The following is a 17,321-nucleotide window of genomic DNA, read 5'->3' as shown; positions in this document are numbered from 1 at the left end:
ATGCTAATCTGAATAGGAGGGCGGGATAGGAGGGCGGGATAGGAGGTCGAGATAGGAGGACGGGATAGGAAGTCGAGATAGGAGGACGGGATAGGAGGTCGGGATAGGCGGTCGGGATAGGCGGTCGGGATAGGCGGTCGGGATAGGCGGTCGGGATAGGCGGTCGGGATAGGAGGTCGGGATAGGAGGTCGGGATATGAGGACGAGATATGAAGTCAAAAGCTTCCTCTGTTGATTTTCCTCCACAACAAGGATTAGGAAGGAAAAACCAAGGCCAGGTACTCAGCTAGTGTACATATGAGAACAGCTAGAAATCTAATGACAAGCCAGTCAACACTGCAGGTGAAATACATTTGTTTTATTTCTTGCTAAAGTTTGTACATATACATATGTCATATACACACTTTGTTTCTTTAGATCCTTCATTATTTTTGGATGATTTACCTTACATAAAAATCATTTTTGATGCTGTAAATTGTTTTATTTCATTTTTGTAAAGCAACAATATCCCAACCTATAAAAACACAAAGTAACGTTTACACAATAGAGAAATGTACTATATCACAGCTTCTATAAATATAAGGGGATTCATCAGCTAATGTACAATAAATTGAAAAGAAAAGGGCATGGGAATAATGTGCATCTGAAATTGAAGTAAAACCAATGGAAATGTAAACATGATAAATAACAGGATACCTCTATAGTTGTCCTTTTCTAAATGACTAGTATTATTTTTATGGTTTAAAAAGTACTCCATCCAGTTTTTGCACCCATGTCATGTCCGCACTTAACTAGAATTCAATATTGTAACAGAATTCAAGCTTATATTTTCACGTCTCACAAGGCCAGTCAAAGCAATCTGCCACCACAAAACTGTCAACTGTGATGTATTGAAAGGGGTGTGAGAATTACTTTCTACTGCTACCTTCAATCTCGTACAATCTTTTATTAGAACAGCAATTATACACAGAAGCTCCATTGTGTGAAACTACTTTAAAGAAAGATAGTTTGTGATCTTCAAAGGAAACTTGTTTTGCTTCCACAACCCTCTGCTAGATGTTCGATATACACAGTATTCCATGAATCACAAGGAATAGGATACAAAGTCTATAAAGCAAAATCAACACAAAACATGATGTACAATGGCTGAGCATTTATGACAATGACCACAATATGTCCCTCCTTCACCCACATCAACTTCTGCATGGGAGTGTTATGGCTATCTGAGCGGAATCATAGATGTGCTATGCACTTTCCTGTTTTCAGCCATGTTCACAGCTGAACACTTCAAATTTACATAAAGTACCAATGAATATTAAAAGTTGTGTAAACTATTACTTTTCTTGCAGTGATCCTGCAGATTGTTATTGTAAATTGTCAATATCATTTATTGTCAGACACAACAAAAATGTTGGCTAAGTTACATAGAGAGTTATTCTTTAATATATGATTACCATATTGCACTTGGTGTAAAAGACATTCTAGAGCCCTATACAGTAAGTGAGTCAGAATTGTGAAACATGTTATCAATAAATGGGATTTTCTGTGGAATAGCCTGAATCTGAGTATTTGCATCTATCTAGTTTACACATCTAAAAATCCGATAACCACTATTTCACCTATAACCTCCTTTTACTTACTATTCTCTGACAAACCCTATAGGGGAGATTTATCAACACCTGTGCAGAGGAAAAGTTGCCCATAGAAACCAATCAGATCGCTTCTTTCATTTTACAGAGGTCATTTTAAAAATGAAAGAAGAACTCTGATTGGTTGCTATGGGCAGCTGGGCAACTTTTCCTCTGCACAGGTTTTGATAAATCTCCCCTTATATGACTGCTGCAAAAAGATGTAAAATTTCCTGATACTTTCTCACTCTCAAACACAGCATGGTTAATGGGGTTTATTTTGTATTGTCAATGTGATTTGTAAATATAGCAGATGAGACAGTTTCGGAAACAGACAATATAGGTTATTTTTAATAGCAATTTATAATCATAAGGGAGAAGTAGAGCCCTTTTATGGCCCCTGCTCCCCTTCCACCTGGCCACCCTATTACTCACATAGGCATTTGAGACTATAACGCTTAGGCTAGGTTTGCACTGTGGAGATTTTGAGTCCAGCCAGCACCAACTGAATCAGTAAGCGCTAGGACATCATGTACATTGCCGTCTCCATAGACGACAATGCATTCCAGGTGGATTTCACCCAAAAAATGATCCTTCTTTCGGCAGCAGAATTTTAATGCCAGTAACTCTGTTGTGAAAATTTCACAATATGCACTGGGCAGAAGAAAACCATTGACAGAAACAATTTAACATGATTTGGTACATATCTACCTACAGAAATACTACAGATTTCCAGCTACAGATTATCTGCAGCGTTTTTATCCCATGTGGTCTTTTTACACCATGTTTGTGGTATTCATTTGCCATATGCATTGGGAAATCCTCCAAAACATATGGCAAACATATCCATAGACCCTCATCATCCAATAGAGTATAACTTTAGGTTGTTTCATTCGGAGTTTCCATATGCTGGATAGTACATAAATGGAAACCCCTGAGCACACAGCATGGTATATTTTTTCTTAACATTGGAGTCTATTTATGACATATTTACACTAAGTGGCATTGGCATACAGTGGTCCCTCAACATACGATGGTAATTCGTTCCAAAAGACCCATCGTTTGTCGAATCCATCGTATGTTGAGGGATCCGTGCAATGTAAAGTATAGGAAGCTGTACTCACCTGTCCCCGCCGCTCCGCACCAGGTCCTCACCGCTCCCACTGCTGTTCCAGGGGCTCCCGATGCTGTCCCGCTGCTCCGGTGTCTTCTTCGCGATCCTCCGGTGTCTTACGCATCTTCTGCAGGGTCCGGGCCTCGCTTTCAGGTGACGTTATTACGCTGCTGCGCCGGCGCGGCGTGCGTAGTGACTTAATAACGACGCCGGAAAGCAAGGCCCGGACCCTGGAGAAGATGCGCAAGACACCGGAGGATCGCGAAGTGGACCCAGAGCAGCGGGAATAGGTAAGTGAACCTGCTGGGGCACATTACACTGCTATCCGACAGCAGCTTAAGCATTTTGCGCTGTCGGACAGCAGTTTATGCGATGGCCCCGACATATAAAAGCATCGTATGTCGATGCTGACATCGACATGCGATGGCCTCTGAGAGGCCATCGTATGTCGATTTTACCCCTACCATAGTATAGTCCAGTTTATCAGGTACCTGAGAAAATACTTATTGTAAATATTTCCTATACCTTATTTCTAATTAATACAATTTTATGTCATGGTTGTTATAGTGGATATCCTATAAATCTGTTATCCACCCTTTGTTTTTATTGGCTTAAAATGGTAATATTTATTGCCTTACAGTTAAAAGTTCACATGCAGATTTGCTTTATCTAAAGGGAAATAGAGTCCTGTCCTCAGATGTCACAAGGAAAAATGTAATGTTTACCCATTTTAAAGATTTAGAAGTGAGAATTTGCTAAAATGACCTGTCTGCACAGTGTGACAGCAACGTAAGTGCCAAGTGCAAATGGCCAGAAAATAGCCAGTTAGTGTGCTTAGGTGATAGACAGGATTTAGTTAGAATATAGGTTGTCTCAAACAGACAAATAACAACATCTAGAAAGACATAAGAATGTGTAAGGGCTTTTCATCTGGACTAGAAATAGTTAAAGGGAATCTATGAGGTCTATTTGCTGCAGACACCATTGGTTACCTATTAGGGTATAAAAGTAAACTGTTCCTTTTCTGAAGCTGATGGTGGTTGCCAAACTTACAAAATTGCCTTTTTTAATATCTCAGTCAAATGTCAAGGAGTTGGAGCAAAGCTGTTCAAGTGATACAACCTGACACCTCCTCACTCTCTCTCACCTTCCCACATTACACATCAGTCAAGGAGAGGTTGGAAGGTGAGGGTGAGCAGGGAGGGATACTATGCTGGGGCATTTGAGAAGCTCGGCACTGCCTCCTTAGCACTTGGCTGAAATAATAAAAGGCAACTTTAGAAGTTTAGTAACCACTTTCAGCTCCAGGAAAGGTGCAGTTTGTTTTTACAACCTAACCGCTATTCAATGGTGTCTGCAGCTTTTAGCAGCAAATAGAGCAAACAGCTTCCCTTTCAGATGGCATTGAAATAAAGAAAACATTTATGTTGAGATTTTTCTTTCAACATGTAGTGGTTTAGTGCTGACAGTTCAGTTGTAGACCCACAGAGTATCAAGGCTGTGTTTAATGGTAGCTGAAATGGTACTTGAGATTGTACTACTGTAGCGAAGACTAGTGCCCAAAACACATTGTAATAACTGAGAAATAATGGTCATTTTGCGGGATTAAAGAATACCCCTAGTTAAACAGAGATATGTGGGCCAGGAATAACGTTCAGTAAATGCTGTACCATATTCAGAGCTAAGGAGCCTGTGGGCGCAAAATGCCATGACTGATTCATGATTGATACATAAGAGCCAAACAACAGCTCTCTAAGAATTACTTGCCATCAGAAAAGGCAAGACTTTTTGTTTCCTTTTATAACAGTAAAGATATAAACTGCATGTACTTTATATTATTACCAACGAGAGGTTATTTTAACCTGAGAAGTAGCCATACTTTCTTGCTGGGCTGTCCATAGACACAGGACTATTGAACCTATTAGAAAATCCAGTCCTGGGTAAATATACCCCCAGTAACTTAAAATATTACTATGGTTCAAAAATATGATCGATCAGGGTCTGGGTATTCAGACCTCATTAATTAGTAGAACAACCTGGCAGAGGCGTCCTGCTGAGCGACTCTCTCCTTTGTCTTGTTACAGGAGATAGGCTCATTGGACTTAATATAGAATCTGTTACCTGCAGACACAACGAGAGCTGCAAGCCAAGGAGATAGATGCGCTCAGCCATGTTTTTCTCCTGGCTCGTTCTAACGAACGGTGGGGGTCCAAGAACCAGACTGATCAAAATTTTTGACATGTCTCTCTGAGATTTCAATGGCTCATTTTAATGATACCTTTATTCATGTAATAACATAAATGGAGGCAGGGGGAATTCACATTTTCTACCCATGCCTTTTATATTCTCAAGTACTTTACAGACTTGTCTGTAATCTGTGGATAACTAGAAGTGCCTCTGTAAAAAAAAATATTCGGCTTAAAGCTTTGGGCGACTTGATGGAAAACATCTAAAACAATTTAGCATTATAGGAAACAGAAAATAAATCTAAGTACCTTAGGAGTGAGCACTTAATGGCACCAGCAGCACTAATCTCCTCAAATGTGCCATGTACTGAACTTCTTCAGGACAGCATTCTGGCTAGATTCAATTTTCAGTCTATACCTATTACATTTAGCGTGGGCTTATGTGTCATAGTCTTGAATATAACATATATGCCACTAAAGAAAATTAACAAGGAGTGCAGAAATTTTACATTCTGGAACACCATTCATAGCAGCCACAAATAGCATATAACTGAAAGTCAAATTTGTAGAAAGTGCCATTAATTCTAGGGAATGCGAAGGAGACGGGAGCTGATCTCTTAGGAACAGCAATGGCAGCCAGTTCATCATATTTTATATGTGCTACTGTTGCTATTATATGCTGATTAATGTTTACAAAGTCATTAAAATGTCAGAAATAAAATGTACAAAAAAATACAGAAACTGGTATCTACTGGAGTGCTAAAATAGATACAAGTAGATAGCATACAGGGATGATATTTATACCATATATATTATATTGGAATACAGCATGGACATGGTGACTCTATATATGTTGATAATATATTGCAACTAGAAAATGGGATACCAACTAAAAATGATTTAAAATAATGAACTTAAAAGGAGTATTGTAGTGCAGGAACACTTATGCCCTTTCCAAAGGATAGGGTATAAGAGTCAAATTGTGTGGGGTCTGACCGCTGGGACCCCCCGCGATTTCCTGCACGTCACTCGGCTCTCCCTAGGAACAGAGTGTGTTGAACCTCACATAAAGCGGTGGCCGACACACCTCCTCCATGTATCTCTATGGGAGAGACAGAAATACAGCGTTTCGGTATTTACGATTCTCCCATAGAGATACCTTGGCCGCCGCTTTGTGCGGGCATAAGTGTTCCTGCACCACAGTACTCCTTTAAGCTGCAATTTTAATAAAATAAAGGGCCTGGCAGGCTGAGTGACAATCTTATCTATTTCTTAGGGAACTCATACACTAGTCTACTCTACCTTATGTAGTTAGTGTCTTAACATGCATTCCCCATTTAACAAACTATAATTGAAATATAAAAGATGCTAGGATCAGTATGTACAGTACTTTACATTTGCAGACTACCCATAGGTTGGTATAGTGCATGCTGCCACATGGGAGTTCTACTGTAAATCTAAACATATAAAGGTACATGAATAATGCATAATATATTTTCGTCTTGAAAAAAAAATTATAATAAATCAGCAAATCTTGTGATCTGCTTTGCATATTTAAAAAAATATATAAAAATCACTTGCCATGCATCACTTTTTCTCTTCTGTAAACTTAAAGTGAAGATCCACCTTGCAGCAACTGAAACCATATAAAGGAATTATATATATAAGCAATTTTCTATTCTACATCTATTACTCTATTCACTGCTTTTACAAGCAGGAAAGAACTTGGACAATGAAGGGCAGCTGAAAGCAAACCAAATATGCAATGGTTGCCCTCCAGGTGCTGTCACAATAGCCACTATTGTGTTTTGTCCATGGGTAGGACAAAGGTGTTGTCACAGTGTACGGAAAGGCATCATGATTTCTCCACTGATCTTTCTACTGAAAACAAGCTATAAATTGTGGCTGTATACTGCAGACAATAGAGTGTAAGGTAGAATGAGCCTGTAGCCAAATGGCTCCTGTTTGTAAAGGGAGAAATGTCATTACTGTCAAACAGATTCCAATGTCTATTTTGCAAAAATGGCTAACAACATTTAAACCACGTATTAAGAGCTATTAATGTAACTACAATTGGGAGTCTTAGATTTCAACCTTTCCTCATTGGAACACCTGGAGCGATAGCCATCAGCCAATTGGTCCGCCATATTGAATGTTATCATTGCTGGTAGGGAATGTAATATGAAATTCAGACCAAAGTAAATCTGATAAAAAGCAAAAGAAGAAGAAGACAACGTAATAAAATTGACTTCTCACAAATACAAACACATTTACTACATAGGGACATGCATTGCATCTACATGTAGCATTTACTCATTACCACAAATGTGGCTATTCCCTGATGCTTTGCAGATTTGTCTCTCGAAAGTACTTCAAAATAATTAAATATAGATCTTTAATAAATAAAGTTATTCAAATTTAGCAAGCTTTTTTGGGTTGTAGTGAATATGCAAATGTAAGACCACAACATTTTTTCCAACCTTCAATGGAGGTAAACAGATGTACTGTGGCCATTAGTCACACTGCGTTTTTCTTGTGATTTTTACAAAACCACATTATGCTGTGATTTTGCAAAATCAATGGCAAACAATGTGATTTAACTACATATCAAGAAAATCTTATTGTAAGTATGTCCTGTGGAGATTTTGCAACATATTAAATACAAATTGGAGCCCTTCTGACCAGTATCTACCCTGATATTGCACATATGTGTAATAAAGGTTCCCTCCGTTTATTGTGTAAAGTGAGACAAAATATAAGCTGGAATACCATATTCATTAATAAAAAATAAAAACGAAAACCATAAAGCTAAAATGGACATTAAATGACAGGCTACAATATGAAATGAACAGCAGGCAGCAGATGTATTTTGTAAAATATGTATATTAAAAAATAATAATAGGAAAAGCAACATTGCACTGTGTAAACCAACATGATTTATAAACCTCAATGTAAAACTATTGAGGAATCGTACCTTTAAAAGAAAATAAAAATAATTCCCTCACACACAATCACCATATATACACATTTGTATACATATCACATCTACACAGAGTACAGAGCCTATCAGTATTTCTTCTAAGCCATCTGGTATGTAGAGTATTCTCAAGCGTCCGCTTGACGTACCTTTAGATAATGCCATATATATTAGGAGGCAAAAAACACCAATAAAAGTTTTGATCATACGAGCTGTGTAGGAGACCTGGTCTAGTGAGGTTAATCTCTGAAAACGTATCCTTAGTTTGAAGACATCATGCTTCAAATGTGAAAAAAAAATGTTCAGGCCATGTACAATTTCCATAACCACAATGATGGTGAAATGTAATGTGCCAATATATAGCAAAGTCTAAAACATCTATGCTTTATACCATATTCTGAAAATGATGAAAAAGGAGTTTTTTTTATCCAGAAACAGCACCACACTTGTTCACTGGCACATTGGTATTGCACCTCATCCCAGATAATGGGTCTGAAGTGTATTACCAGTCACAGCCAATATTATGGATAGTAGCACTATCTCTTCATTCATACAGATTTATGTTCCCTATGCAGCCTTTAGATCTAAGCTGACTATTCACGTCTGTGGTCCTACCTACTGTAAATAAATATGAGAAAGGAGGCAGGATGCATCTACTGCACTCCATTACTACCTAAGTCTAAACAACTACATTCAAAACTATAAAATGTACCTGTATACAAAAGCCCTTTCTATTTATGCATTTTCATCTTTGTCTTATTTTCTGCTTTCAGATGTCCATTGTTTTGTATATTTAAATAAACATGTTCCCCATCATTTCTTCCCGGAATTCATTCAACATGGAATGGGTATTTACGAGATGCACAGCCTCAGACACTGAATATATGAAGCTATTTGCATGGCTCTTAACCTTCAGTAAGTGTGTTTATTATGTGGTTTAGGCATCAAAATGTATGTATTATGTGAAAATTAAATCGTATAATTCTATTTTGTATTAGATGCACCAAAGGTCTAATATACTTGTTTTTTCCTTGGATGTGTAATGTAGCCCCTGAGTGCTAGATCTCTAATGCTCAGAGTCCATTCTAAATGTGCCTTTCCGAACAGAAAGCTGTTAAGCTAAGCTGCTGAGCAAGGAAATGCTGTTTCATTAATCAAACTGCCATAGTCTTGGCTTAGGGAGAAGCTGGAATATATATCTTAAACTGTTAACATTTGGATAGCACAATAATTCTATAAATGGTCTCGTCTGGTGGCTTTAAGAATCTTTATGGAACAGTCTGCAGATAGGATAACATATAAATTAGGCTGAAAGCTTATCTAATGCTAATTAGTTAAAACCAATAGCAAGTACCGTAATTCAATGCTCGCTTTGGTCAGCCCATCCGACAAGCTGAAGAAAGCAAATATGCAAATGTATTGTAGCTTGATGCACAACAGCGGTTTCTGTAGACTGGGTTATGGCGTATTCTAGAACTCGAGATCCTAAGTTAGAACCCATTTGATTTAGATCCCACTTACTAAACCATTAAAGCCCATTAACAGAATATTTAGATGTAGTATCTCCATATATAAACACGTAGCATACATTTAAAATGAAGGCGGAATCTGGGTGACGCTACACTTTGCATCTTGATGAGAAGCTGTAAAATGCATTTTTCTAATGTGTCAACTCCTTATGCAGCATCATAACAGCAGTGGCCTTTTATCCCTAATCAGGTTGGGAAATTTCAATTTCTACGTATTTTAGAATTTTTGTGATCAGTCAGTAATTATACCCTTTGTTTCTGCATCTACGCATTTTGAATAAACTATAAAGTTCAGAGATAAAATTATAATACATGGCTGGAAATTATAGCTTTCTTTGAAACGTGTACTAGGTATAGAGAGCATGTATTATAGAATGGAATAAGCAGGGGAGCTGATGAAGTGCACACCAGCCAGGTACTGTAATTAGCAGCAAAAATGTCCAATTATTCTTAGCGCAAATCACTACCAAAGACCTGCCTGTCTATTCTGAATGGGAGGTCCAATAGTTACCCTATTCCCTGCATTGAGAGCAAGCAAACCCATCGAATGCTTTATAGGATAAATTCTATTTAGAAACTGAGCCACTGAGATGAAAACTGTACAGTACATTCAAAGGTTAACTGGCCTTGAATAATGCTTAGCAGATATGATGTATATTGTGCAGACTGAAAACTGAATGTGCTATATCCACCCAGCCCAGCATAAGCACACTGCCCTGACCAGAACTGTACATTTAAAGTAAATGGCCCACACTACTAAAGCTGAAACTTGCAAGTACAGTGTATACTGGAAAACTAAATGTCAATAAAACCAAGGGTTCAAAATGTTGGATTGTTGTCTGGCCTGTGTTTTACTATTCAATGACATCTGAAATTTGAATTTAAACCTAACACTTTAGTCTCTTTGCATAACTGTCATCATAATAGTTAAAAAAGAAATGTTTGTAGTAAACCAACACCAGTCTTTATACCTTGTGTAAAATCTGAGAACACATATGAGTATACTCGATTGAAGGTGTATAATGGTTGGCGCATGGATTGTAACCCCTGATGGAGAAAGGTGCATTCTTAGCTATACCTTTCAGTACTGGAGTGAACTTGCAGCTCATGAGTTGTCATAAGCCAAAATACCACACTCTGCAGATTGGGAACAAAGACATCTACAATATAGTGAGCAGTCAACAGCAAAAAGGAATGTGCAAGAGAAAATGCTATCAAGCTTCAGTCAGTCACAGACTTGTTTTGTTGTTTGAATGAACCACAGATAGTAACAATTGTGACGGACAAAATATGTTGCTGCTCTTGCTGACTGACTCCAGCTTCTATTAATCCTATGCCTCTTAGGTAACCTTCTGCTTGATGCTGGGTGTCTCTGGCCGGTAATCCTTTCTCTCAGAAATGTTGCGCTTGACCTTGGCACTGGCTGGTGATGAATCTTGAGTGAGGGAAGGGCTGGAATGAGATTTTTTCATGCCAGAGTTGTCATTTTCCCCATTGGCCAGCAGCTCTTTGCCACCATCTTTTAGTAGCTGTACATAAACTTCATACCGGGTTTTCTGTAGAGGCAAAACAGGTAAACGGTTTATTAAAGTGGAAAATTATGATCTTCAGTAAAATTTTTCATCATATATAACCGTATGAATTTGAATGGAAAAAGAACTTCCCCCATACATACAATGTGTGTAGGCAAACACAGAGGGTGCCATATGGCCGGAAGGGAGTAGGAGGTGCAAAGATATAGGCATGGCACAATCATTTTCTATTATGATCCCAACAGAGGATTGGAAAGGGGTGTTTGATGGCTTCAGATGCACCCAACAAAAATGGCATTGGACAAAAGAAAGTAGCTTCACAGAATGAAGAAAATTACCGTGCAAGTATTTGTAGAGAACAACTAGCATTATTATACTGCAGATTGGTATGGCAACTGGCTTACCAAAAGGCTAGGTTCACACTACTGAATGTTCAGCCAGAAAACTCTTGGCTTGAGTTATCGCCCGTTATTTTGTGCATGCACTTCTTCCGTTCATTCGCCTGTCACAAAATAACGGCCGTTATTAATAACGGGCAATAACGGCTTAAAACGTCTATTAGAAAAATCCCATAGACTATAATAGGATTTTTTAACATTTGTTAAACGGCCGATTTTCAAGATTTTTATGATGGACGTTTAAAACGGAGGTATTTTTATAGTGTGAAAGCAGCCTAAGGCTGTCTGGGCATGCTGGGAGTTGTAGTTTTGCAACAGCTGGAGACACACTGGTTTGGAAACACAGGTTTATACTATGGGGTATATTTGTTAAACCTTGTGCAGTAGCGCAGTCTTCATAGCAACCAATCAGATTCCAGATTTTTTATTTTTTTTAAAGGCCTCTGAAAAGTGGTTACTATGGAAAACTCACCACTGCATAAGGTTTGCTAAATGTAACCTTTGTGTATACCATGAGTATACTAGGGGGGAGATTTATCAAAACCTGTGCAAATGAAACGTTGACCAGTTGCCACAGCAACCAATCAGATTGCTTCTTTCATAAAAATTAAAAAAATATGGTCAACATGTATTTGCACAGATTATGATAAATCTCTCCACTATGTGTACTACTGCTTGACGGGGTTGGGCAGAAAGAATGGATAACTGTCCATTTTAATGACATATTAACCCCTTGGGGACGGAGCCCATTATGACCCTAAGGACGGGAGCATTTTTTGCAAATCTGACCACTGTCACTTTAAGCATTAATAACTCTGGGATGCTTTTACTTATAAATTTGATTCCAAGATTGTTTTTTCGTGACATATTCTACTTTATGTTAGTGTTAAATTTTCGTCGATACTTGCATCCTTTCTTTAAATTTAAAAATGTTGCATTTTTCTAACTTTGAGGCTCTCTGCTTATAAGGAATATGGATATTCCAAATAAATTATATATTGATTCACATATACAATATGTCTACTTTATGTTTGCATCATAAAATTGATGAGTTTTTACTTTTGGAAGACATCAGAGGGCTTCAAAGTTCAGCAGCAATTTTCAAATTTTTCGCAAAATTTTCAAAATCAGAATTTTTCAGGGACCAGTTCAGGTTTGAAGTGGATTTGAAGGGTCTTCTTGTTAGAAATACCCCATAAATGACCCCATTATAAAACCTGCACCCCTCAAAGTATTCAAAATGACATTCAGTAAGTGTGTTAACCCTTTAGGTGTTTCACAGGAATAGCAGCAAAGTGAAGGAGAAAATTCAAAATCTTAATTTTTTACACTTGCATGTTCTTGTAGACCCAGTTTTTGAATTTTTACAAGGGGTAAAAGGAAAAAAAATCCTCTCAAAATTTGCAACCCAATTTCTCTCGAGTAAGAAAATACCTCATATGTGTATGTCAAGTGTTCGGCGGGTGCACTAGAGGGCTCAGAAGCGAAGGAGCAACAATGGGATTTAGGAGAGTGAGTTTTTCTGAAATGGTTTTTGGGGGGCATGTCCTATTTAGGAAGCCCCTATGGTGCCAGGACAGCCAAAAAAAAAACACATTGCACTATTATGGAAACGACACCCCTCAAGGAACGTAACAAGGGGTACAGTGAGCCTTAACACCCCACAGGTGTTTGACAACTTTTTGTTAAAGTCGGATGTGTAAATGAAAAAAAGAACATTTCCACTAAAATGCTGGTTTTTCCCCAAATTTTACTTTTTTACAAAGGGTAATAGGAGAAAATGCCCCCCAAAATTTTTAACCCCATTTCTTCTGAGTATGGAAATACCCCATGTTTGGATGTCAAGTGCACTGTGAGCGAACTACAATGCTCAGAAGAGAAGGAGCGCCATTGAGCTTTTAGAGAGATCATTTGTTTGGAATGGAAGTCGGGGGCCATGTGCATTTACAAAGCCCCCCGTGGTGCCAGAACAGTGGACTCCCCCACATGTGACCCCATTTTGGAAACTACACCCCTCACAGAATGTAATAAGGGGTAAAGTGAGCATTTACACCCTACTGGCGTTTGACAGATCTTTGGAACAGTGGGCTGTGCAAACAAAAAAATAACATTTTTCATTTTCATGGATCACTGTTCCAAAAATCTGTCAGACACTTGTGGGGCGTAAATGCTCACTGTACCCCTTGTTACATTCCGTGAGGGGTGTAGTTTCCAAAATGGGGTCACATGTGGGTATTTATTTTTTTGTGTTTATGGCAGAACCGCTGTAAAATCAGCCACCCCTGTGCAAATCACCAATTTCGACCTCAAATGTACATAGTGCGCTCTCACTCCTGAGCCTTGTTGTCCGCCCGCAGAGCATTTTACGCCCACATATGGGGTATTTCCGTACTCAGAAGAAATTGCGTTACAAATTTTGGGCATCTTTTTTCCTTTTACCTCTTGTGAAAATAAAAAGTAAAGGGCAACACCAGCATGTTAGTGTAAAATTTTTTTTTTTTTACACTAACAGGCTGGTGTAGACCCCAACTTTTCCTTTTCATAAGGGGTAAAAGGAGAAAAAGCCCCCAAAATTAGTAGTGCAATTTCTCCCGAGTACGGCGATACCTCATATGTGGCCCTAAACTGTTTCCTTGAAATACGACAGGGCTCCGAAGTGAGAGAGCGCCATGCGCATTTGAGGACTAAATTAGGGATTGCATAGGGGTATTCTATGCCAGTGATTCCCAAACAGGGTGCCTCCAGCTGTTGCTAAACTCCCAGCATGCCTGGACAGTCAGTGGCTGTCCGGAAATGCTGGGAGTTGTTTTTTTGCAACAGCTGGAGGCTCCGTTTTGGAAACACTGCCGTACAATATGTTTTTCATTTTTATTGGGGGGGGGGGGGGGGGGAACGACAACAGTGTAAGGGGTGTATATGTAGTGTTTTACTCTTTATTAGGTGTTAGTGTAGTATAGTGTAGTGTTTTTAGGGTACATTCACACTGGCGGGTTACGGTGAGTTTCCCGCTAGGAATTTGCACTGCGGCGAAAAATTTGCCGCAGCTCATACTTGAAGCAGGAAACTTGCTGTAAACCCGCACGTGTGAATGTACCCTGTACGTTCACATGGGGGGGCAAACCTCCAGCTGTTTCAAAACTCCTAGCATGTACTGACAGACCGTGCATGCTGGGAGTTGTAGTTTTGCAACAGCTGGAGGCACACTGGTTGGAAAACCTTCAGTTAGGTTCTGTTACCTAACTCAGTATTTTCCAACCCGTGTGCCTCCAGCTGTTGCAAAACTACAACTCCCAGCATGCACGGCCTGTCAGTACATACTGGGAGTTGTAGTTTTGCAACTGCTGGAGGCACACTAATTGGAAAACCTTCAGTTAGGTTCTGTTACCTAACTCAGTATTTTCCAACCAGTGTGCCTCCAGCTGTTGCAAAACTACAATTCCCAGCATGTACTGATCACAGAAGGGCATGCTGGGAGATGTAGTTATGCAACAGCTGGAGGTACTCAACTACAACTCCCAGCATGCCGAGACAGCTGTTTTCTGTGTGGGCATGCTGGAATTTGTAGTTTTGCAACATCTGGACTGCTACAATTTAGAGACCACTGAACAGATGGACCTCCAGATGTTGCAAAACTACAACTCCCAGCATGCCCAGACAGCAAACAGCTGTGTGGGCATGCTAGGAGTTGTAGTTTTGCAAGATCTAGAGGGCAGTATAGAGATCACTGTGCAGTGGTCTCTAAACTGTAGACCTCCAGCTGTTGCAAAACTACAAATTCCAGCATGCCCACACAGCAAACAGCTGTCTGGGCATGCTGGGAGTTGTAGTTTTGCAACATCTGGAGGGCTACAGTCTAGAGACCACTATAGTGGTCTCAGACTGTAGCCCTCTAGATGTTGCTAGGCAACTACTCACAGACTTCCGTCGCATCCAGGAGCCGCCCTCTTCTGCCGCACGGCGCCGCAGATCTCCGTCGCCGCCCGCCGTCGCTCCGCAGCCTCCGGAGGGGTAAGTGGACTCCGGCGCCGCTCCTCTTCGTTTTCCCCGTCTATTGTGGGTGGGCAGGATGGGGAAAACGAAAGTAAACCCCTCCGCCCCAGATCTGCTATTGGTGGTCGCGTCTAGACCACCAATAGCAGGGATAGGAGGGGTGGCACCCGTGCCACCTCACTCCTATCGCTTTAGGGGGATCCCCCTTCTATTCCGGGTCACCATAGACCCGTAATCGGCGCAAATCGCAAGTGTGAATTCACTTGCGATTTGCGCCGATCGCCGACATGGGGGGGTCTAATGACCCCCCTGGGCATTTGCACGGGGTGCCTGCTGATAGATATCAGCAGTCACCCCGGCCCGGTCCCCGCCCGGCGGGGACCGAAATTCCAACGGGCGTATGGATACGCCCTTCGTCCTTAAGTACCAGGACGCAAGGGCGTATGCATATGCCCTTCGTCCCCAACAGGTTAACATCAGATACACAGATACTTTGCTCGTAGTTTAAAATAACTCAAAATGTGAGTCACAAGATGACTAACTTATCAAAAAACATGAAACTCTGTCAGGAGATGTTTATGTGTTTGTGTACTCCAAATGGTTGTGATGTGAACTGCAGCCTATTGCAAGCATATCATAACATTGTATTCAGGCCTGGTGCAAGGATTTTTGACACCCTAGGCGAAAGCTAATTTTGCCGCTCCTTGACCCGCCCATCGGCTGCTCCCGATATATGGAGGCGCATGCAATGTCAGGATGTTGGACGCACCTAACCTTAGTGATCGCCCCTGTCTGCCCCGGAGGTGGCGCTGCCCTTCAGAAGGCTGAAAAGAGCAGTTTATTATACAGTGACCCCCTGACCTACGATGGCCCCGCATTAAGTGCTATCCGGCAGTGCAAAATGCTTAAGCCGCTGCCGGATAGCAGCTTAATGTTCCCGTGTGGTGCGGTAAGTATTACTTACCCCTCCACGATGCTCCGGGGTGCCCTCCGGGTCCAGCGCTGGTCTTCCGGTGTCTTCTCGGCCCTCTCCGATGACGTCAATACGCTGCTGCGCACGTCATCCAATAGGAATGGCGTATGCAGCGGCGTAATGATGTCGCTATGCAGGCCCAGTAAGGCCTTGCGGAAGACAGCAGAGGACCGGAGAAGACAGCAGAGGACCAGAGAAGACAGCAGAGAGCCCAGCGGAGGCCCGGGGTCACAATCGGGAGCGGCGGGGACACCATCGCGAGCGACAGGGACAGGTGAGTACAGCTTCCTATACTTTACATTGCACAAATCCCTCAACATACGATGGATTCGACAAACGATGGCTCATTTGGTGAAATTACCATTGTATGTTGAGGGTCCACTGTAGTATGGGTGGGGTGGGGGTGGCATGGGGTCTTGCTTGATGGGCAGGTGCTTTGGATACTGGCTAACTTTATTGCAGCAGGCAGAGCGGCACCTCCATCAAGAGAGTGCTCTAGGCGGCTGCCTATTTTGCCTATAGGCAAAGCCGGCACTGATTGTATTGAATCATGAGAAATTGAAATAAAGGTAAGGGGTGGATAAAGCTGTACAAGGAATAGATCATAATGAAACAAATATCTATAAACAAGGTTTAAAAAAAATCAAAAAGTGCTGGAATGAAACGTACTTAAGTGTAATAAAACAAAACTTTGATTAATATTCATAGGATGAAAATCAACAAAACCCCACAACAGATATCCATAGTGATAACTTTGGTGCATATACAGTATCTTACATTAGTGAGTACACTTTTTTTTTTTTTTCAAGTGACATCAATGAAGAAATGACACTGCTACAATGTATAGTAGTGTGTGCACAGCCTCTACAACAGTGTTTACTGTTGTGTCCCTTAAAATTAACACAAAGCTATTAGTGTCTAAACCTTAACAACAAAAGTGAGTACAACCCTAAGCGACAATGTCCAAAATGGACCCAATTAGCCATTTTCCCTC

At 40.4% G+C, this 17,321-nt stretch overlaps 1 protein-coding gene across 8 annotated transcripts in view; it reads right to left on the bottom strand.

Moving 5' to 3' along the window:
* Nucleotides 1-337: 337 nt before the first annotated feature.
* PSD3 (pleckstrin and Sec7 domain containing 3) overlaps nucleotides 338-17,321 on the bottom strand; it is a 574,055-nt gene continuing 557,071 nt past the window's right edge. For all 8 annotated transcript variants that reach the window (XM_056569232.1, XM_056569241.1, XM_056569238.1 and 5 more), the window contains one exon: nucleotides 338-10,990. In XM_056569232.1, coding sequence (XP_056425207.1) covers nucleotides 10,775-10,990 — 216 coding nt within the window. In that variant the 3' untranslated portion in view covers nucleotides 338-10,774. The remainder of the gene's footprint in view (nucleotides 10,991-17,321) is intronic.

The sequence above is a fragment of the Hyla sarda genome, chromosome 1, assembly GCF_029499605.1.
Source record: "Hyla sarda isolate aHylSar1 chromosome 1, aHylSar1.hap1, whole genome shotgun sequence".
Classification (NCBI taxonomy): domain Eukaryota; kingdom Metazoa; phylum Chordata; class Amphibia; order Anura; family Hylidae; genus Hyla; species Hyla sarda.
This window is presented reverse-complemented; position numbering and strand designations above follow the sequence as displayed.